Source organism: Xiphophorus couchianus, chromosome 15, assembly GCF_001444195.1.
Source record: "Xiphophorus couchianus chromosome 15, X_couchianus-1.0, whole genome shotgun sequence".
Lineage (NCBI taxonomy): Eukaryota > Metazoa > Chordata > Actinopteri > Cyprinodontiformes > Poeciliidae > Xiphophorus > Xiphophorus couchianus.
In genome coordinates this window covers 6,389,858-6,412,716 of record NC_040242.1, presented here as the reverse complement: position 1 = coordinate 6,412,716, position 22,859 = coordinate 6,389,858, and the positions used below count along the sequence as shown (strand labels likewise).

Below are 22,859 nucleotides of genomic sequence, written 5' to 3'. Positions count from 1 at the left end.
AGCTTTACTTTGACTGCACTTCAACTGACACCACCACCGTTAAGTTTATAGTCAAGGTATACCAGAGAGGCTGTCAAAGAAGGTGACTTTAATGTTATTTTTAATGATGTGTTGATGCATTTCTCGTGATTCATTATTAAAACATCCAGTGACACAGCTGCAGTTTTCATCTTTGTCTTTCTGTTTCTCCTCCCTCATTTGAAAAATTGCTATTGAAAGCAAGCGGAAAAAGAGGAGACTTGGAGAGAAAGGCATGCCAAATAGGTTTAGAGTTTTACTGGCTGACAACATTATGAGTCGAGAGTATCTGCTTTAGTCTGCTGAGCCTCAGAGTTTCAGCCTGTGAATGTTCAACTGGCGCTGCGTTCTTTGCCAACATAGCTTCCCAGCCCTCGCCATGGTGGACTGCCAGCATCAGCCCCCAGCGAGATTACATAGATGAGTTTTAGCTCTTAAAAAATTTACTAACCATCCATGGACACTTAACACATTTAACACTGCCTTTGGTTCAAGGAGTGATTAGTAAGTGGGACAAATAAATCTAGGTTAAAGCAAAAAAAGTTTCCCAATTGCAAATACATTTAATTTTTAAAAAACTACCTTAACAGATTATTAATTGTCTTCTGACATCACCTATCATCTTTGAGATGCCACACATTTACAGTAACTCTATAAGAAGACTCTTGGAAGTTGCTAATCTGTTGTTATGCTGAATATTTTTGGAGCTGCCTATTCAAATTTTGCCATGCCTTCAAGGAGAATTTAACAATCAGTTCCAACATAAACATAGCTGCCGTGCCCATAGGCCAGGCATTTACTGTCATAACTGAAGACTTTCCTCTCTGGAAAAATCCTACTTAAAGGCTATGTCTCTAATCCTCCCCGAAGTCTAATTTCCCATTCACTGCAACCACTGTTCCACACCCGGCTGGCATTATTAGCAGCCGGGTGTCAATAATGCACCCGGCTGCAAAGGGATCAGTTCATGATCCTGTACCTTTAGGCAAGGCAGTGAACCAACATCTCCAAGCCATTAACCTGCTTTGCAATCCCTCCGACCTGCTCATTCCACAAGGTTCTGGAGAAGTTAATGCTATGTTAATTCTAGGCATAACAGATCTGCTCCCCTGGGAAAGGTGTTTAACCTCGCCGAGGTAGCAACTCTGCCTACACTGCAGAGTGATATAACATATAATACAAGGCTGTCCACCAATGGATATCTATATTTTGTCATAAACAACTACTTACTAGACACCAACCCACATTTCTAGAGCAAAATCTAAGTCTATGTGAAAGTTGAGGAGAGAAGATGTTGAAATGAACTTTTCTTTAAATGTCAGCAAAGGTGGGTTGCCATGATAACAAGCATCAGAGATAAACAAAATCATTACATTGTCATGGTAACAATGTTGTAATCTTCCCTAACAAAAAGAGGACATGAGGAAAATTAAGATAAGAAATGACAAAGAGTGAAAGAAACTTTAGCAAGAATATTTTTTGTCATGTTTTGCTCTTAAAGATTACTAGTCCAACATCTCTACTTCTTTCTTTGAGATTTTAATTTGATAAAGCAAGTTATTATTTGAACATTGCTCAGCTAGTTAATACTAAAACATTTTTCGTTTAACACTGTAAAGTAGGCAACCTTGCCTGTTGGCCGCTGTTGATTAATGACCTCATATTCTGTTAATTAGACACTCGGCCCTGAGGCAGAAAGATTTAATTTCCCGTTCATCATCATTGCTGAGAGAAAAAAAAAATCAACTGATTGAAGAGGGGTAGAGGAGAGAAGGAAAGGACAAGAGAGGAGAGTAAAAAGAAGGAGAGTTATAGTCTGGAATAAAGTGTTAAGCTCTGATAGAAAAAAGAATACTTGTTTAACGTAAAATGTCTGCATTTCACTTTTCCTTCAGTCAAAGCATTTATTATAACATACCTGCAGAATTTGGAACAAGTTTCACAATAAATATAATTGAACAGAATCATTAAACATCAACACATATGGAGGATTTTGTCAGGGTTGGCAAAGTAGTTAAACTTGTTGATACTGAAGTAAGGCACTATAAGAGACTTTCAGAGAAGTCATAAAACATAGCCACAGGGTTTACAAAATGATTGATGATAGACACAAGACAAAAATGAAAGCATGCTATGTTGCCCTGAAAACATAAACTCCTATTTTCTCTTTCACTGTTAGTATCAGGAGGGACTTTCCTGAATAAAAAAAAAAAAAGAAAGAATAAAAAGCTCACAAAATCATATGAGCTGGCTTTTTGTGAAGGAGTCAATGTTGTAAAGCTCTTACTTCAACAGTTCATTAAGTAAGATTATAAAACGTTAACAGTGCTAAATATTTTTAGTACACTTGTGTTTATGCTACAGATTATTGCAGGTGTCATTTCACTTGCCTTATGCATCACATTTAATCAACCACTAAAATGTTCAATCGCACAATCGCCTACCACTTGAAGCCCCTTTAAAAAATGGAAGTGAAAGTTCAGGCACGACCTTCACTATTGTAACAGTTAAAGTGCAGGATGGACATTTCATCAAATATCCATAAATAATTTTTTCTATATATATATATTTCAGCTCTTAAGAATGGCATTCATCATATGTGCAATCAACATCTATTCTATTTTAAATATAATTAATCCAAGGACAGAAAGATGTTATTGAGAATTCTTAAATTTAGTTCAATTGTATATATGCATTTTTATTCCAATAATGCAGTTGTTGATATACTACATTTAAATTATTTGTAAAATAATATAAATGTAATCATTTAAAATAACTTAAATCCAATATATACATAAAGTTGGACGGTACCTTGTGGCAGGTCTGGTGAGACGTATGGCACTTCCTGGGTGTTGATGTGTGTCCAGTCAAAGTCATCATAAGGGTCTTGTTGGTAGTCACACTGAGAGAAACCCTCGTCAAATGTACAGCTTCCTGCAGACAAAAAGACATAATAAAGTTGATTTAATCTGAACAGAAAGATGGCTTGCAGAAATAAAAGTTTACTTTGATACCATATTCATTTTGCTCTCCCTCTTTGGTTCTTTCCCATTTGCTTTCTTTCGACAAATGTCTGTTTGCCAGAGCTCATTAAAAAACCACCAGGAGTTCAAGCTCCATCAGTCATCACTCAAGGCCAATCAGGATCACCTCTGACTCAAAGCAACAGAGCCTTCAGCTGATCATCTGAGCCCATCACCACAGCCTTGGGCTAACCATGTGTGAGCTGGCCGCCTCTGGCTCCGCCTTACCAGGAAGTTGGCCCTAACACAGAGAGACGTCACTTGTCCCTGACAGCTAGCCGAACCGATCGACCCGCAGTGATATGTGGCTCATGCTGGTAATATCGCTGATAGGAACAGCATGCTGGTCACTACTAGCTATCTGATTCATTGACCTACCGGTGATGCAGAGCTTGTGTTAATAAAATGGCTGGAAGGCACATGGATAAGAAAAGCCTCAATACCATCTGATTCAAGTCTTTGCCAGTTAGTGAAAGAGAGGTGACCTTTGTGTCCTTCATGAGCTAAAGTAGATATGGATGGCATGTAAAAACCTGTCTAGAAATCTTTAGATTATTTGTAAATTCTGCAAAGTGAATGATGTCCTGGTTTGCTGCCCCATTTTGCACTATAAAGATGGATACATCTTGAGTGTGCAAGTATATTTTTCTCATACCAATAAGTTTCTTGTGCCTTCTGTTGAAAAACAAAGTGACAAAAATATAAATGAGTCTTTTAATATTGACTGAATTTGCTTCTACCAAAGCTAATTGAGCTATGGTACCATTAGAAGTGATTTCTATAACAGATGGATTGACAAGTAGCTGGAAACGGACCATTTTTAGGTTAACCAGCCATTGACCAACTGGTCACATTTAAATGGCACATCAAACGGCAATAGGATGTGAATTTGTCCCCGACTTTGGAACATTTCATCGAACAAGGGAAGAGACGAATGCACCTGGAATTTACCTGAAAGGATGAGCAAAGTTGTTTTGTTTTATCCTTTTGAGCTTCCAGACTCTGTCTGTAATAAAAGATAATGGATTTGGGAATTTTGGCAACCTATTAGAAATCTCAGAGCCAAGGAAATGGTCTCCACTCTACATTACATAAAATGAGACTGCTGTTTATTGTAAGTAATCCCAGCTGTTTTACAATGACTGCTCTTTTACAGGGTGATGTTTCCTCTCCTTGAAATAAAAATAATTAATAGGAATGCTTTTAAATGAAATATTCTGAAACTAGAATTGACTCAAATCAGTATGGAGCTTTGTAATAAAACTGATATATCCATTTTTAAAATAACATATACTTTGTGTTGAACAAAAATCATATAATCTCAGTTAAAAATAAGGCAGTCAAACATGACACCATATTTGTAGCCCTCCAACCTCAATGTTTGCACTTTTTTGGGGAAAACTAGATATTAGAGTTTCTCTGTTGGAGTCTTTAATCATCAATAGAAGAAAAACCTGACCGTTTATATACAAAGTGCACAGCAAGAATAGCATAAATATGAGGCTAACATCTTCAAAACCAACATCAAACCTGAATATTTTATTCTGTTGTTTAAAAACGAATTTCTTCCAGGAACCTTTGCTTTTGGAATCTAAAAGTTATGAAAGAAAACCAACAAAAACATTCAAATTCAATGCTTAAAGATGACTGAAAAACTACAGAAGACATAGGTTAGTGGGAGGAGGTCACCTTAAAGCATTATCAGCAACCAGCACTGTCAGCAACATAAATCTCCTGGTATTCATTTAGGAGTTAAAGCTTCACTACCTGTGTCCTAAAGCAAATTGTGGTGGATGTGATGGAGAGCAGAACGACAGGCCCTCAGATACCCTGCTGATCCGAGCTCCTGCTACAGAGGCATAGCAAGAGGTGACAGACGCCGCCAGAGGAGAAACAAGTTAACATCAAACTAAGCAACTGTCTTCGGCTGGCGGCTGCATAGCTGGCTGTGACTCACAGCCTCAGAGGGACACTGGATCACATTCCTCTCAGCGACATCCTTTAATTCAGCTACTCTTTGTGAAAATCAGTTCAGTCACAATCAGTTCAACTAAGTCTTTGTCACGGCAAGTTACCAAAAGACAGGACAAAGGAAGTGCAGCGTATACCAACATGATGACTTTTTTTTTTATTATTCTATAACAAACGACTTATCCTATAAATAAATTTATTTATAGGATATATGAATTTATTTGGATTAAGAAAAATTGTATTCTCCACTTTTGACGTCAAAATGTTTGTATCCATGTGCATGTTGTGTTAAACTGCAGGATCTCTTGGTCCCCAACAGCGTGTGTCAGTTTACATCTTGCTGCAGTTCTCTCCGCATGGTTCAAAAGAGCAACGTGTGAAACGCTGGTGAGGTTGCAAGTAGAGTTCCAGAAACATTTATTGGAAGAATGCAGATTTTGGGGCTAGCAAACCAGTGGGCAAACCTGGGTGAACCCATCATCTACACAACAAACCATTTTTCAATTACAATATACCTTTCTGTATTATTTGCATTCAAATGGTCATACGGCAAGAATGGATTGATTTTTATATTTTGTTATTGTATTAATTTTCCTTACCTGCTTTGTTCTGCATGCAACTCAAAGTTTCTGCAACCTATCTTATAACCTATACTGGATTCTGTGATAGAAGGTCACCCTGGACAGTAGTTTATTACAATGTTTATCGGCACATCAGAAAAGTAATCATTTCAATTTACACTTTACTTTTGGTGAGCTAAAAGCTCTAGGCTCTCAAACTTGTACTGTTTTTACACCGAGAGATGTAGCTATGGTACATTAAATACAAAAGGACAAATAAACTAAAAATCAAACCAGCATTTTCATGTCTTTTTTTTTTTAATCTGATTTTGTGCAACGTTGGAGCAAATCTGTTTGCCCATGTTCTGGCATTTTAGGGGCTCTTAACCTTGGGTTGTATATTACAGAGTTTTTGGTCTTCTTTCACCTCTTTAATGCTACATTCATACTACACTGGCTGGATTTAAGCAGACCATGCTTTCAATTTGTGTTGTTTATCAGAGGTGCTTCACCTTGGCTCAGCAGAGAATAAAACATTCCAGTGCTCTAAATTTTCATTCACTGGGTTAAGGAAATTTGTTCAAACAAAGAAAAATCCTCACCTCTTGTTTTACATCTCTGAATGACATACTAAACTAAACACAGTATGCGGGCGTGCGTGTGGGTGTGTGATTGAGGTGCAAAAATAGCATGAAACTGTCTGTACACATATAAATATCAAGTTAGCTAGCGCACCGTCTCAGTTAACACTTCTGGCTTTACTAAATGTCTAGCCAGCAAAAGGCAACACAGAATCACTGATACATGCATCTGACAGCAAATCCATGCTGGCAATAATGAGTCAAGCAGACCTTTAACTCATGTTCTGCCGTAGAGGGGAAAAAAGAGTGAACAAAAAGCCAAAATCTGTTCAACTGTCATATTAAACATTTTTTTTACAACTTAAATTTGGCAACAGGATATCTTTTTAAAATCATATTGCTGTCACTAAATTGTATTTCTCACTTTAGTGAAGATTAATTTTACAGTTTTTGTTCACTTAGGATGATCTAAAAAACATTTCCACAATGCCCGAAAAATGAGTGGGATAATTTTGTATTACTTAATTTTTTCAAATTCAGAAGAGTACATAGAGTAAGATCACTGTACTATGCCTTTAAAACTTAAGGTTGATAATGCCATGGCATGCAAGCTTTTAAGCTTTTTTTAAGCTTTTAATCTTAATTAACAATATTTGAGTTAATTGGAGGCTTGTGGATGAATTTTAAGCCAACACCTCAAACACACTGCTTCCTTGTGTGATTTCATGGAAAAATGAAAATTATCCGGCCAATATATCAGGAAGAGAACCTGGGAGAACTCCAAGCTTGGTTCATCCTTGCATACTATTCCTGTACAACTAAAAGTGCCAAGTTCATCTGTTCAGACAATTAATATCTGAAAGGACTGAAAGGCCACTTAGAGAGGAAGAAGCCAACTCAACATGATGGGTCTTCTAGTGGACAGAGATCCTAAGAATATCACCAAATGTTTTACAAATTAAACAACAAACCATCAGTAAGTGTGCAAGTCAGCCATCAGAACAGATTCAGTTGCACTTGTTCTGACAGGAGGAATGGGACGAAATGTGAGCATGTGAGTCTGATATCTGGCACTTTGAAATATTTTGGTAATCTTGTCTGGAGTATAACAGAAAAGATTTTGTCTGTCAGACTTTGAGAAAAAACAGCTACTGTAGTATAAAATATCATTGGAAAATATGTATTTGCCCTCATGAAAAATTCCAAAGCTTTATTAGAAGAGTTGGCAACACTGGCTATAAGGTTCACCCTTTTTTTTCTGGAATCTGTATTTTTCACAATGTACTAATGGAAAAATGTGGTATAACTAATCTTTACAACAGCTTTCAAAGTGCATGTATATGCATGAGTACTTGTCCAGATGGGTCATTATTGCCACCTTCTCCTACATTACAAGGACACACATGCACACCCGCGTTCGCGCACAAACACACGTACAGGGCAAGAGAAAGAATGAGAGAGAAACACACGGACTGCATGTTAATCACTTCCTAATCAGCTACTCTGATTGGTCCTCTCACTAATAAAATAATGGTGACTCATTTGCATAATAAAATAATTAGAAGGACTTGATAAAGGCTCAAGGGCAGAGACAGGAAACCATACACACACCCACTCACACATCCACAGCGACACAGGATGGCTGCAGTCTTCTCTAAAAGACTGCTGAATGGCATCAGACAACATCTGCCACCATCACTCAAAATCATTTTGTGTTGATTTGCATTGACCTCCACCTACATGAGGTGAAACAAACAAAAGCGCTTTCACTAAAACTCTTCAAAAACATGGATCTGTACATGTCCTGGAGGGCTAGCGGGAGTCCTAGGAGGTAAAAGGGGCATCTTCCAATTGTTTGTGTAGATCAAGATTATTATTTGGCAAGGACCAGACGGTGTTACAATGGATAGTTTGATTAGCTTTTGCTCCCCTACAGTAATCTCACTGATCTGCAGAAGAGGCTGTATTAAATCAGATCTAACAACTGCTGTGTATAAGCAGAAGTGTCTTCCCCCCCTGGAACATTCAGGAACATCCTTTACAAGGTCTAAGCTAAAACTGAACTCATCATCAAATCTAAGAATCCAAAGACAATATTAGTTTCTTGGTACAAAATATTCATACTGGGTTATGTCTTACTGAAACTAAGACTGAAGGCAAGGTGATGAAATTATATAGGTACAGTGATAGTGTGACCTTGATCATATTTTAGCTATAGTAGTTTTAAACTGTTATGATATATCTGACTCTAGACCCAAAACAGTGACACTGTACTTGGCTCTATTGTCTTACATTTTATTAAACATTTGGTCACTTTTCAGATCCCACAGAAAGACACATTTCTACAGTTGGAGTATCAAAATTTATGGCTCCAATAAAAACATGCTATTTGTATGTCTTATACAATAATAATAATAATTATTATTATTATAGGCAAATCAGCTGAAATCAGGCTCTGAATTCTGAACAGGGAATCTGTTGTAAAGTTACAAGTTCATGGAAATTATTAGAATGCAAGAAATGCAACTTCACTGAAGTCGAGTTCACTACATCATTATGTCAGAATAACCTTCATGACCCGAGTGTCTTCAAATAATGATACTTTTTTTTATATCAGTGCAACATTTTTGTATCTGTCCACACTAAAAATCCTTCAAAAGCTCAGAGGACTGTAACATTGTTAGAGGTCAGCTGGTTGAAAACATCTTCACGTTTTAGCCCTGATTGTGAGCCAAGATGAAAACGTCTAAATCTGCTCAGGAATCTGAAGGACCCAGGAGAAGACACACTATCTCACCCTCGCAACAAATTCTGTCTATAATCTACATAAACTACAAACCCTCTGCCTCCTTCTCACCACTCTGTCTGTCTAGTATTTATCAGAAGAGCTCTGTTTCAGTCTGCTGGCAGAGATGTTATCACCGGAGAGCAGATAAGACAGCATGAATGAGGGAAGGTGAAGCAAAGGGGAAGGGTATGGAGAACGAGGAGAGAAAATGTAGCACTGGGACAAAGAAAGGGAGAATTTCAAAGAATGAAGTGTGAATATTGGAAATAAAGTAAATAAATAACTGAACTGTTGTTAAAGACAAATAATAACACATAATCTTCACTTTTAAATGACTGCAATTCTGACCTCATAATTTTGAGAGCAGACCTGAAATTATATCCACATATAACTTTTAGATTCCAATGTAGTGAAGAAGTCTTAAAATGGCCAAAAACAGAAAAGTTAAAACATTCTTTGTGTAGTTAATAACAGTAATGTAGAGTGGTGATAATAGCACTATTTTGGTGCTATTGGTGAACATTCTTCACTAAGTAGCCCTGAAGCTGACTATCTCAAGGACACTAATAAAGTTGTACCTTATCATTTACCCTATGTGTCGTCTCTACTTTTTGTACTTTTTGTTCACTGTCTCTGCCTCTTGTTCTCTCTCTCTGGCTGTCTGAGAATAGGTGAAATTAGCCTGAAATGATACAAGGTGACATCAGAGAAGCATGCACAGGCACACACATAGACAAGCTCCCACTTGTCACGCCTCAGTGGACCTTGTAGCGCAGCGCCAAGCCATCAAAGCCAAGACCCAAATACATACACACCTTGGGTGTTAAAACATACACGCCAGCTCGCGCATTCACACACTTAAAAAACATAGCAACACACCGACACGCGCACGCCGCCACACACAGTGACACCCATGAACGCTCAGTGCAGTACTTTAATTGGAAGTGCTGAAGGCTGAAGAATTTCTCCTTCATCTCACAATGTTGTAATTGAATCTGAAACTTACATATGTGTGAGTGTGTGCTCGACTAATTCATGGGTTTCCATTGACAGCAACAGTAAAAACAGAGATGTGTGTTTTTCAGAGGAGTCTTTCGGTCCTGCCACCCTGACTATCTTCTCCTCTCACCACTCTTCTCTTAATGCAGATTTTCAATTCAAATTCCAACCATCTCACTTCTTTTTTTTATTTTTTTTTACAGAAAGCTCGTGATTTGGCTGCACTGACTGTGAAGGGACAGTTGTGATTCCCACCACTGTGTAGAAATCACATTTCACTGACTAACATATCAGGACGAAATGAGCTTGATGGTGAATAATGTTAAGATGAAGAATCCTGCTTGCTCTATTTTGAGTAATCGCCTTTGTAAAATACAATCATATAATTAATATTAACATAAATAAACTGTTACATGTTGCTCAAGAAAGTATTCATAATCCTTGACTTTTCCACCTTTTGCCATCTTAACAGACGTCAATGTAATTTACTGACCAGCTTTCTTGTCCCTGTTAGAGAAAAGCATCGCAAAAGCATGATGTTGTTATCACTATGAATAGTGCACTCATGTTGGCATGCGGTGTTACATTTTTGCAGCATATAACATTTTAGATGCAATCTAAAGTGCATCTAAAATGCATTTTAGATGCATTTAAATGAACAATTTAAATGTTCATTTAAATTGAACATCTAAACGTTCAATTTAGATGATAGATTCTGATTAAAAAGATGGATTGTGCTCACAAATGAAAAGATTTTTGACTTCCCAATTATGCGATTTGCTTTGAGTTTTCTCTTAAAAACATAATATATTAAACTTTCAGTTTCAATTCAATAATATGCTTACCTGTAAAACAGGAAACAAAAAACAGCATCACAATGTAACAGATTGTGTGTGGCTTACTAATGACCAGCTCCGCTGTATTGCAATAGAAAAAGGAAGAGCTGGTGTAGAGAAAGTTACCTACACAGCATTGCTATTCAAAAGGCTTAGTCCGATAATGGGAAGTACTTAATTCGCACTCTCTGTGTTTGTTACATCAGAGACTTTAAAAAATATTGCCTCAAGGTGAGCAGGTTCAGGCTCAGTTTGACTTGAAAGGCATTTACTCTGATAAGAACGTTTGAACATGAATCAGTGTGTTGATTGGGCGCCACCTAATTACAACTATTTTTTTCCCTCCCTTTTTATCAAATGCAAGGTGGGGGGGAAATCGGAAACTTTCCAGAACTCCAAAATTACTTTTTTGTTTGATAATATAGTAATTAATTAAGTTTTTTATTATATTTTTGGCCTTTTTCCATAACTTTTTACAAGTATCTCATGTTGCCTTGTGATAACAAAATGAGTGTCTTTCTTTTGAACCTTTCTTTAGTTGGATGTTTTTCACCATTTGTGAACACTTTATTGGCTTAATGATTAGGTGATTAATCAAAGCAGTAATCGTTACTTGCAGCCCTTCAGAACACTCTCATCTGAGAGGCTGAAACAAATGAGTGTCTATTTAATTACAGATTAATCATATAATAGTTTCAGCAGTAGGGCTAGTAGACTTTCATTACAGATTAATACGCTGATCATTTTTCAACAAACTAGGCCATCCTAGAGAATATAGATGCCAAACATTCTTAAATTACCCACTAAAATTTCCAAAAACCCACGCCACCTTTGTTTAGTGTCTTCATTAGCTCTATTAAAGTTTAAATTCTGCATGGCAGCAACTTAATTAAACACCCTAAATAATCTGTTTACAGTCAATAGGACACTTGACCTGGAAATACATCATTCCTTAATGGCAACACCTTCTCAGTATCTTCTTCTTCATTTTTTATGTTATTTCATCGGAGCTGCATGTTTGCTGAGATAGTTGAGAGAGCGGGTCAAAACCTTCCACAGACACTATCTTTATGATAACACCTCTCTCTTGCCCTTTTGCTCTGTATCTGTCTGCCCATCGTTAATCTCTATTACTATTCAAATGGTGACATTTAAAGCAGCGTCACATGCTGACCGACTGGCTGCCAGATAAGGCAGAAGAAAAAAGGGACTAGAGATGGAGAGATGAAGAGGAGACCTGTTTTGTTCAGAGAACATTGGGAAATCTTCCTCACCTATCCATTACCTCACATGTCCTCATGCTTCCCTGCCTGTAAATGAGTTCACCCAAGAGCCCTAAACGGAGTCAGATTTCCCCCCATTCTCAGGAAAGTTGAACCATCCCCTCCTTTTTTAGTGTGTTTGTTCACCCATTTACCTCTCCACACACCCACTGCTCTGTTTATTGTCTCCTTGCCAGTGCTATGCAGTATAAAGTTTAGTAGGAAAAGTGCCACTTTAGTTCTTCATTGTCAGATATAATGTTTCAGGAATGATAAGATACTTCAGCTTTTTGCCAAACATGGTGGGTACAGTTTTTTTGCCCCATTTTGTACCAGTGACAAGAAAAATGAAACAAAGAAGTTTTATGGCTCACAATTAAGTGCCAAGATGACTTCAGACATCAGTGGCCTATAATGACCCATAAAACATCTTCACAATTAGATTCAATATCAGGGTGTGTCATTCTGAATGAGTCAGGGGGGAGAAATTACTTTGGCTTTAGTCAGCATTGGGCTTAGCTTAGACCCGAGAGTGCAGCTCTTCAAAAATCCCTAAACAACAAGTCTCAACTGGCTGCTTCTCCCCACTCTTCCCCCAGCACACTTGACCTCAAGAATGCTGACTGGCTGATTCACCACAGACACTCAGGCTGCATAAACTATAACCATATTATGACTCAAAGAGGAAAAAATCCAGGAAGGCAATTAATAATGTATTGCAGATCTGCTTGCCAGGCATCTAAACAAAAGTGATCTGCAATTCTGAAGAGTTTGAGGTTTTACTACACAGCTCAAAGAGTGAGAATGTGAGAATCAAGGTAGGTGAACCTTTCCCACAGAGTTATACAAATGCACTGAAAAGGGATCAATGCTGAACAGAATGGGGTCAGAATAATTGTTGGCAGTGCGCGGGGCTGGATTTGGGTGGAGCGCAAGCTGCTACACCTGAACATAATCGCATGCCGCCAAAGCCAACAAAGCTTCTTTACACTGCAACACTAAACCGTTCAGCAGAGTCCCTGATAGCTCACTGATAAGTCTCCAGGAGAATGCATTCAAAATAATGCTTTATCCTCTGTAGAGTATTTGAATGAGCCAATCACAGGGGCAGGCATGGGACAGTTATTTTATAAGCCAATCAGGGCTTGGCTGAGGTTTTTGGACTGGAAAACAAGTCTGGTGTGGACGAGATAAGAGCAGAACAAACACACATTAAACACTGACCCTAACAGACACACACAAACTGAAAACACACAAGGTAAGTAAGGCCAAATGAAGAAGGACAGTGGAAGTGAGAAGGACAGGGGGGAAAATGATGAGGAAAGAGAGTCTGAGGAGATGGAAACCCTGCAGTGATTTCAGAAAGAAATCCCATCCAAGAGATATAAGTAGGTTAAATCTGAAGCGGCTAGCTTAGCAAGTCAGCACTGAGGCCAATGACACACTGAACTGCCTGGCTGACTTCTCCGATTGTCCAGCAAGCAGGTTCAAAGGCTGCCTGACTGATTTACTGACTGACTGACGGGTGGGTCGGATTTACTCTATCCTGTGTTTGTGCAGCTGAAGCAGTTCTGTTGTTCAGCCTGTCCGACAAAAAGCAGTTCTCCCCGCTGACACACAAAGAACAACCTGAAACAGCACTAATACTGGAGAGATCGGCAGAGATGAAGAGAGAGAGAAAAGACACAAATAAACACATGAAAAAAGCCTCTAGAATATCTAACTTCAAAGCAGAAAAATGGCCTAAAATAACAAATAATAAATGTTTCTGGGACTTCTGTAACCAATAACAATCAAATATGAAAAAATAGTGTGTCAAAGCAGCTCTTTTATCTGCAGTTGTGACACAGTTCTGTCGAACAACAAAAGATACCTAACGATAGCATTTACTGTCCTGGAGGAAATTTACTTTTTGCTGTGAGCACAGAACGAGAACAATACACAACGGTGGAAACCATAGGGACTCAAACAAAGGAAATAACATACAAATGGGAGTTACATGCAAGAAAGCCAGACACCTACCAATGCATGTTCTGAGAGTGTCTGGAGAGCCAAATACATATTATACATTCCAGTTAGAGAGTTAGGGTGTCTCTGGTGCAGCTTAAAAGTGGTCCACGTTCATTGCAAAGGGGCATAAATAAAAACCACAACTTTACGTCATGATCGTGTGTATAATATGTGTGCATATAAACAGATATGAATACATAAACAAATATACTCAAAGGATTATTTCTATTCTAATTTAAGTTTGTTTTTTTTCTTTTTAGTTCCTGGAAAATGTTACTGCAACATTTGCTTTATTTATTGAATTTATTGCAAACAAAGAGCAAAAATTAATTGGCTTAATAACTTTAAATATAATTCTTTTGTTGTTGTTAGTTAAATTCTGTTGTGAATGTTTAAAGCCAAAACCAAACTTAACAACAAATTAGATTAACTGAGTCCAAAAAGTATCCTTGACCCAGAATTTACTAGACTAAGGCCAAATTTATTGCTCATTTCAGCAGATATCATGAACAGAAAACAGTTTCTCTTTTGATGCATTACCTATTATCTTATACAATGAAAGTTATGTTTCAAAAAGCCAAATGCAAGTTTAATGGATTAGGATGTCTAACTTCAGACTATTTTGGGGTCTACTCTAGTTGTCATTTAAATCATAAAAGCAAAGTTTTTCTTTTAACAAACTATATATTTTTCCAGCTTGTTTTAATTCTATAAACAAAGGTGAAACCAAACACAGTTAAAGTGAACACGGTTTCTCCTTTGTCCCTTTACTTTTTCACACACATATAATCAGACACAATAGCCTGGAGACTAGCGAGAGTACATTCTGCACAGAGTGGATGAATACATTATCGTGTGTGTTGTCACCTTCAGTTTTACAATGTGGTCAAACATCACTTACGGGCTGAAAGAGCTTGGGTCTGGAGACGTAAAGAGAGCGCAACAGTGACAGGGAGAGAAAGACGAGACGCCCTCCACTCCCTCCTTTCACAGCATGTGTGTGGTAAATGAGTTTTGGGAGTTCTTGTCTCTTTACGATAGCTGTAACTGGCCTGAGGACAGCTGTTATTACACTTCACAACGGGGAAATGTTATGTGTTCAGTCCAGGAGAAAGGCACTGTGTGATAATGATTTCCAGAGAAAGACAGTGAAACTTTATGGTCATGTACTTTGAACTTGTGTCTTTGCTTGAAGTGTAAAGATATTTAAAACCAGTTTAGTAAAATGTGTACACCAAATAATTCACCTATATCTAGTTGAACATGCCCTTATCTGTCCTAGGACTGACTCATAGGGAACAAAGGCCAGATACATATTGGTTGGTTAATAGGTGTGTGAGTATCTAGTCATAGTTAAATGACAAAGCTCAGTGCAGGAAATAAGTCCAACCGGTTTCTGACTAACATTCAGGTTATAAAGCACCGCCTCGGGTTACTCAGGTTCACAGACAGATGTAAAAGCACACAAACCCCAGCGCACAGACACTAGACACCATTGTTAGCCATGCCCCTTCTCTTGTTTCTTTGTGCCTGTCTGCATTTATGGAGGTCAGAATACAAATAAAAGGGCTTGGTCTAGTGCTTACTAATAAAAGACTTCTCTAGGCGGTTGAGGTTTTGAAATTTTTCAAATATAAACACGCCTTGGATGACACCATCGACTCAGAGTCACTGTCACCATTTTTTACTAAACAACTGAAAGCAATTTAGTTATCCATTAATTTTGCCATTTTTTTGGTGATTGTTATATCATCAGCATTTACAGCAGTGAATTACTTTACAATTATGCTTTTATTTAGAGTTTTCCTTTACCTACAAGTCAGGGTTAAAGTATATAATAATAAATCTACAGAGAAAAAAAAAAATGTTAAATTGAGAAAGACAGGCTTGCGTTACATAAAATGTTAGTCCTCTACAGTTTGCAGATACACTAAAATCTTGTCAGCGTTGTAAAAACGTCACCTTGATTTTTACTCAAACTGACAGGAAACACTGTCCCTTGTAAGTGGAAAATGTTTCCTGACCTTGACAGAGTACCCAACCATTGAATTGAGGGCATTATTGCATGAGTGAATCTCTCGTCATTGTTCTGGCAACAGCAATGGAAAATGTCAAGTAATACAATGCTCTTTAAACCAGCAAAAAGATCTCTTAGAATACAAGGGTTCTGGAATACCATGGGAACATATGGATTACAGCGATAAAATCAAATGTGAAAAAAAACAACCAAAAATGTTATAAAAAGAATTATTAAAGAAAGACACGAATAAAGAAAACCTTTACACGAATATCAGTCATATGCATGACCCCAAAATGTCCATTTCTTGGGAAGTGTTTGTTTTTTCCTTCATTTCAAAAGGAATATGGGCCATTGCTCCAGGGCATCAGACTGTTTCATCAAGCATAGCCTCCTATTAAGTTGGCCCCTGTATGTTAAAGTCATGGGAAAAGACAAGAGCCTCAGAGAAACAAATACACAACAAATCAAGGACCTACAAAGCAGACATGACCACAAAACAAAAACATACATTGAATGCAAAACCATATTTACTCTTTGCAGCATCATTGCCATCATTTCAATGTTGTAAAATATGAGTGTAAGTTGTTACATTCGCACTTTGTTTAAAGAAAACATCTAACTTTTTATAATAATCTATGACTCCTAAAGTAGTATTGTATTTTTGCTTTCAGAAGTATAATGTTGCTAGTGATTAAAAAACATAAAAACAACCTGCCTAACTAAAATTCATATTCATATCTACCAAGTTAGTTCAGAAATTACAGCAAATGCATCTAATTACTTAATTAGTGAGTGGCATGCTGTAGTCTTTCTTGGATTTTACAAACAGCAGTTGCACATTTCATGCAATCCATCCCAAGATTTGCTTTGGGTTATTTTATGACCAAAAGATTTTAAGGGTTGACAAATTCACAACTAGAGTCAAATCTATGAAAGGCGTGTTCTTTCTTTGTCCTTCGTGATGCTGATTCCTTACTAATATTCTCAAACATCTAAAACCTTTATAAAACAAAAGTTATAGTGTGATTATATTACACAAAGCTGGGTTCTACCGACAATTGAATAAAGAAAATAAAGTATAAAGAAATTGAATAAAGACAAGTTCTATCATATAAAAGTAACAACATCTTTGGTTGATTGTGTTTGTCAACGAGAGAGTTGGTCTAGACCTTATAAACTTTCCCACAGTTTTGTCCTTATTAATATTTGTTCCCCTGTCACATGTGCACCTGTTTCTTTCTTTTGTTTAATATACATCCACTCACAATTACAGGCTTTCAGTCTCATTGTGGCATGTACCCACAATAAGTGCCAAGCAATTAACAATGTTTGTGTTCATTTTGCAAACAGGTTGGAACCTTGATAATAGAAAACAAGTACAGGCATGCCGCATTTCATTTACATCTATCTATGCTTTTCAGTCCTCCGGTCCTCGTGATCATTCATCACTCCTGTCATGACCACTAAATGCTCACAAACTCCACCACATTCTGTCCCCTCGTTCCTCCATGTCATCCTTCGTAGCAGACAAGCAGAAAATGCTGGCTTCTCTTTGGCTTGTCTCACAGGGAAACCATTGGGTGTTATACAACATCCCAACAATCATCGCTCTGTTTGGTTGTTGACTTGTGTCTGAGCTGAACTTACGCACACAAACAAACCGGGTCGCTCTGTCTTACTCCAAAGAGAACACACAGGCGAACTCAGAGCGCAGTCTTTTCCTTGCTCACATTAATGAAAGTAATTGAAGTGGACAAGGGGCTTTGTAATTCTGAGAGAGACAGTGAGAGAGCAAGAGGTCATCTCCTTTAACTGTCCACTTCTCTGTGCCTCCTGTTCTGCAGGCAAAAGGGGAGGGAGGACTGGACAAGGAAAGAAAAATTGAATAAAACTGATAGTGACAAAAAGAGGAAAGGAAAAAAAATGAATATGTGGAAAGAGGAGCTCAAAGTTATAGCCAACATCTTGTATCCAAAATCTTTCTGAGTTCAAACAAGAACTCAGAAAGTACTCAGAAAGGTCATATTTTAGAAAAAACACTTCTAAAATATGACCACAAGAATCATAAGTTGGTATAACTGTGAAAGTTAGCCTTTCGATATAGAGTGGCTTGAACAAAATCTATCCAACTTTAACTTTCACAAACAACTATACATATTATCCTCGGATGTTAGGTGATAGATCAACACAAGTGCATAATTGTGAACTAGAAAGAAAATAATGTATGCTTTTAATCTTTTTTCTTTACAAATTAGAAATTTAAACCATTGTGCATATGTGCATTTTCATGAGTTAGTACTTTGTTGTCCATTCTATACAACACAGCTCACACACTGTCATATGGAATGGATAGTTCCACTTCTTGATGTATATGTTAAAGGCACTATTTTGTTTGTAGGTGAACCTTGGCCAAAATCTCGAGTTTTTTCTAGCCTCTCATCAGCTTTCTCCATCAATTTTCTCACCATCCTTGACCAGTTTCCCACTCCTGGCTAAGAAAAAAAGACCCCACAGCATGAAGCTTCCACTTCTATGTTTCACAACAGATCCTGTGTCTTTAATGCAGTGTTTCTCAATTCCGGTCCTCATGCCCCCTTGCCCTCCATGTTTTAGGTGTTCCTCTTCTGCCACACACCTCGATTAAATATTTTGGTGATTAACAGGCTTCTGCAGTACTTAATGGTCATACAATCATTTGAATCAGCTGTTCTGGAAGAGAGGCACATCTAAAACATGCAGAGCATGAGGGCCTTAGGACCGGAATTGAGAAGCACTCCTTTAATGTGAGGCACAATGACAGTTTTCTGCAAAAAAAACATTCTGCTTATGAGTACAGAACTCATGTGCTCCAACATGAAATCCAAAGAACCTACTTTGTGGTTTCAATTTGATCAAATTTGAAGAAGCCTAAGTTGTAGGGATACATTAACAAGACACTGGAAATGGCATCCAGAAAGAGCTTTGCATTTTTGGTTGCTTTGTAAAAAACAGGAACACATATTGATGGATGACTGGCGGGCTAGTTGGATCTAGATTATTGGAATAAAGTAATATGTTACTGGTGCTACTTCAAGAGGGAAAGCAGCGCAAACAAGACGAGACATGTGTGCGGCCATGCCCAAAGGGGTAAACGTTCATGCAATCAGGACTAAAAATGTGCCTTCAATATGTCTCTCAAAATACATGAGTGTGTATGAGACGATACGCCGAGGGCATTGTGTTAAATCCACTCAGCTAGATGAAGAAACTAAAACAGCTTTCTTGGACTGAAGATGTAGCCACGGGCCATGTGGAAGGTTATGCATGTGTGTGTGTTGCCCTCAGGGTTGTGTGATTGTGTGTTAGAAGGATGGATTACTTCATGCCTGGACTGACATGAAAGGTAGGAAGATAGATTGAGCATGCCCCCCCACACACATACATGAACTGTCAAGGAAAGGCTTTTTGGATGTGGGGCATAAAATGGACGGACCGAATGAACTTCCCTCTCTTTAAGAACAAATCCAAGAGATGAAGCCATACAAACACAGAAACAAGTTTGAAAACCAGTACGATTCACTGTGTTTTAAGATGAAGGAGGTGAGAGAATTATTAATTTAAATAATTTAAAAATATGACTTATTTTGCACCATTTTGATAATGGGAATGAAAACACAAAAACAATTGTGTGGAAAAAACAGGCACTGCAACATAGCTTGTACCCCTATGTTAAAACAGACAAAAAATGAAGTTGACATTTTAAACAGACTATAGCATCTCATATTAGTATAGTACAGTTAACATGGTTAACATAAAACATAGTACTCCCTGTGTATATATTCTAAAGAAGGTGAATTCATATACTAACTATTAGATTTACAAATGATTGTCAACATTTATAAATCAAGCATGTTCCATGACAAAGAGGCAGAACAAAGAGATAAAAATGTAAATATGACAGAGCAACAGTTATAAGTCTTGCTCCCTCTCACTGTGTCACAGCCTGACCAAATATGTATAAACACTATCTGTAGAAAACACAACTTTTTATACAATTTCTTCCACTTCTGTGCTTCCTCTGGCTGCATTTGGAGCACATCGCTGTTAGAGAAAACAGCTAACATTTCTTCTTCACTCAAACAGAGCTCACACCTTAAAGTTGTAATGAAGCTTATAGCATTTAATGTATTGCATTCATTGACTGAAATAATGATTAGGCTTTTTTTTAGCTTTCAACTGTCCAAAGATTAAGCAACACCTCTCACTAACTGATTTGTCTAGTAATTAAAACAATTATTTCAGAACTACATAAAGGTGCTTTGATTTAAGGAATTTATACTTTTGGTAAAAGTAGAGAACTCCATAAAGTTAATATAAATATTTTGGAAAGTTCTTGTCTTAACTGGGACCATATTCAACCTGATGTGGTCAACAAAATGTAAAATTATTTTTGCATATGATTGGTAATATGCAATGATGATCTTCACGCCATCAGCAGAGTTTTTAAATGGTAAAAAGTGTCAACACTGCATTTATAATAAGACTAGCTACTTAGCTGTTATCCCCAAAGCACCCAACTGGTCGATGTGCTTCGTCTCCCACTGATCTTTGGAATATTAAAAGGGTAAATCTGTTGGTAACAGCAGAAAAGCTAAATTGAGCACATTCCTCAATACTGACTGAGTCTGATTTCATTATAGATAAATCAGATTAACCTATTCAATCTTTTTTTCTTCCAACCTTTAGGGGCCTTTTTCATTTCTTTGCTTTTTTTCCCCATTTCTATAAGTTTCCTTTTTCATTTTTTCCTTCTGTCCATTTCTTTTGAGATCCTTTGCATTACATTTTACTAGATCTGACTTTTTTCATGTCTGTCATTCTATGTATCAGCTTGCCTGTCGGACTAATATAATCAGTATGGACACAGCTGAGGAGTGGCAGTGAGAGAAGAAAGGAGTGTGTAGTGGGGAGAATCCAGCGGGAAAGAGGAGAAGAGCATAAAAAAGGTGCTGTGTTAAAAAGCTGAGTCCACCACAGCAGTCACAACAAATTCATCTCTCCCTCTTCCCATTCTTTCCTTCTTTTGCAATACGCTCACTTTGATACAAGCTGGCCTCAGTAATACAATAAAGAACTTGGCTCAGCTCTGTGTGTCAGCATGCAGGGGCGAGTGTGTGAAACGTGTGGGTGTGTGTGCGTAAGGTAGACGACACCTCTTACTCCCTACTCTCCGTCTCATCATTGCAGCTGTTCCACAGAGGTGTGTTTCAATATATCACCCTGTCACACGCACACACATACACACAGACACGGTCCCTGCTTAATAAGCGGTATTCAGAGCTCTTGGGTTTATAGAAAGCTGAAACTGCACTCCTACACAAATCTGGAGCCTTTCTAACTTTCCTTCATTTCTTTATTTATGCTCTTTATTCTTTTTTTGTCTTGCCATTTTTCCATTTATATCACTTTTCATTTTGGTTCCTTTCTTCTGGTCCTTCTTTTTGAAGTTCTTTTTAATTTATTCACGCTCTTATTCCACAATGAATCCCTTTCCTTAAAGCAAATTCTTCGCTATTTACACTATTTGTATTCCAGAAAAAGTAACAGCTGGAAAAAAGGAGGGAGAAAAGCTAAAACATACAAAAAATTGACACCATCTTTTCCAGGGAAACACTGGGTTCTGTGACTTGTCCATTTGTTACTTTAGTGTAACACATGGCTAAACATTATTACAGAGTAAACACACACCCACATGGCAAAAAATACTCCCCAGCAGTTGCAGAATCCTTCAGCAGGGCAGTGTGCACCACCACTCTGAAACGGCCTGAAACGTGTGACAAAAAGAAGTCTGAACTGATCTGGTCTCAAAAATCCCTAAGTCCCAGTCCAATCAAACAATCATGGGATAAGTCAGTACACGCCCAAACCACAGAGGCCCAACACAACAATCCACAAGATGCTAAGTAGCCTCTGCCAGACACCATTGGAGAGCCCCTCAAGACTCTGTGTTGATGCTCCACTGGATTACAGTTCATTTAGTTCCATCAAAGGGAAAGGCGCTAGATTAAATAATATTGTTGTGGTTCAGAGGTGTGGATGCTCTGATATATGAAGCTCTTCCTCTGACTGTCAATAAAATAATGCAAAGCTAACTGCTTTTAAGTAAATCCAGATATCTTACAAGCTGTACTTATTAAATAAAATTTAATATACAGACATACAGTACTTGATATATTAAGCAGCATTTGAATATCATATGTATGACACAAGCACCTTTCATACAAACTTAATACATTGAAAAATATTTCTTAACTTATGGACAAATAGAGAAATGGATTAGCAGGTGTTAGCATCACATTTCTTACTGAATCAAACAGGACATAGTTTTAATTTTAAGTACTGGAGTGTCATATGTCAAATAACATGCACTTCTGTCTCCATCCTTCAAAACAATTTATCTGACTTCAGCTGTTCTCAATGCTCATTCAAATGATTAAAAGTATTTCATTGTTTCTGCTTCCTCCTTTCATCACTCAAGTACACTGAAATTCCTATTCTAGGGGACGTTTAAACACCCTTTTACTATAGTAAAACGCTAATGTGTCATTTGCTACGCTTCACAGTAAAGCATCACGTTAAGTGTGAGCAATCTGTCAGTGGTCTGCTGACTTTCAAACATGGGGCAGAAGGAGAAAGGAGAAAAAAAGAGCAAAGAAAGAGCCAGAGGAGGAGAGTGGACACCTGGATGGGTCCAGAAGCTCTGCAGGGTGTAGGGGAGAAATCAAGAAGACGGGAGGATGGGTAGAAGGGTG

The 22,859-nt window shown here is 37.7% G+C and overlaps 1 protein-coding gene across 16 annotated transcripts in view; it reads right to left on the bottom strand.

Moving 5' to 3' along the window:
* ptprk (protein tyrosine phosphatase receptor type K) overlaps nt 1-22,859 on the bottom strand; it is a 106,705-nt gene that overhangs the window by 59,133 nt on the left and 24,713 nt on the right. For all 16 annotated transcript variants that reach the window (XM_028039883.1, XM_028039882.1, XM_028039884.1 and 13 more), the window contains one exon: nt 2,830-2,952. In XM_028039883.1, the coding sequence (XP_027895684.1) occupies nt 2,830-2,952 (123 nt within the window). The remainder of the gene's footprint in view (nt 1-2,829; nt 2,953-22,859) is intronic.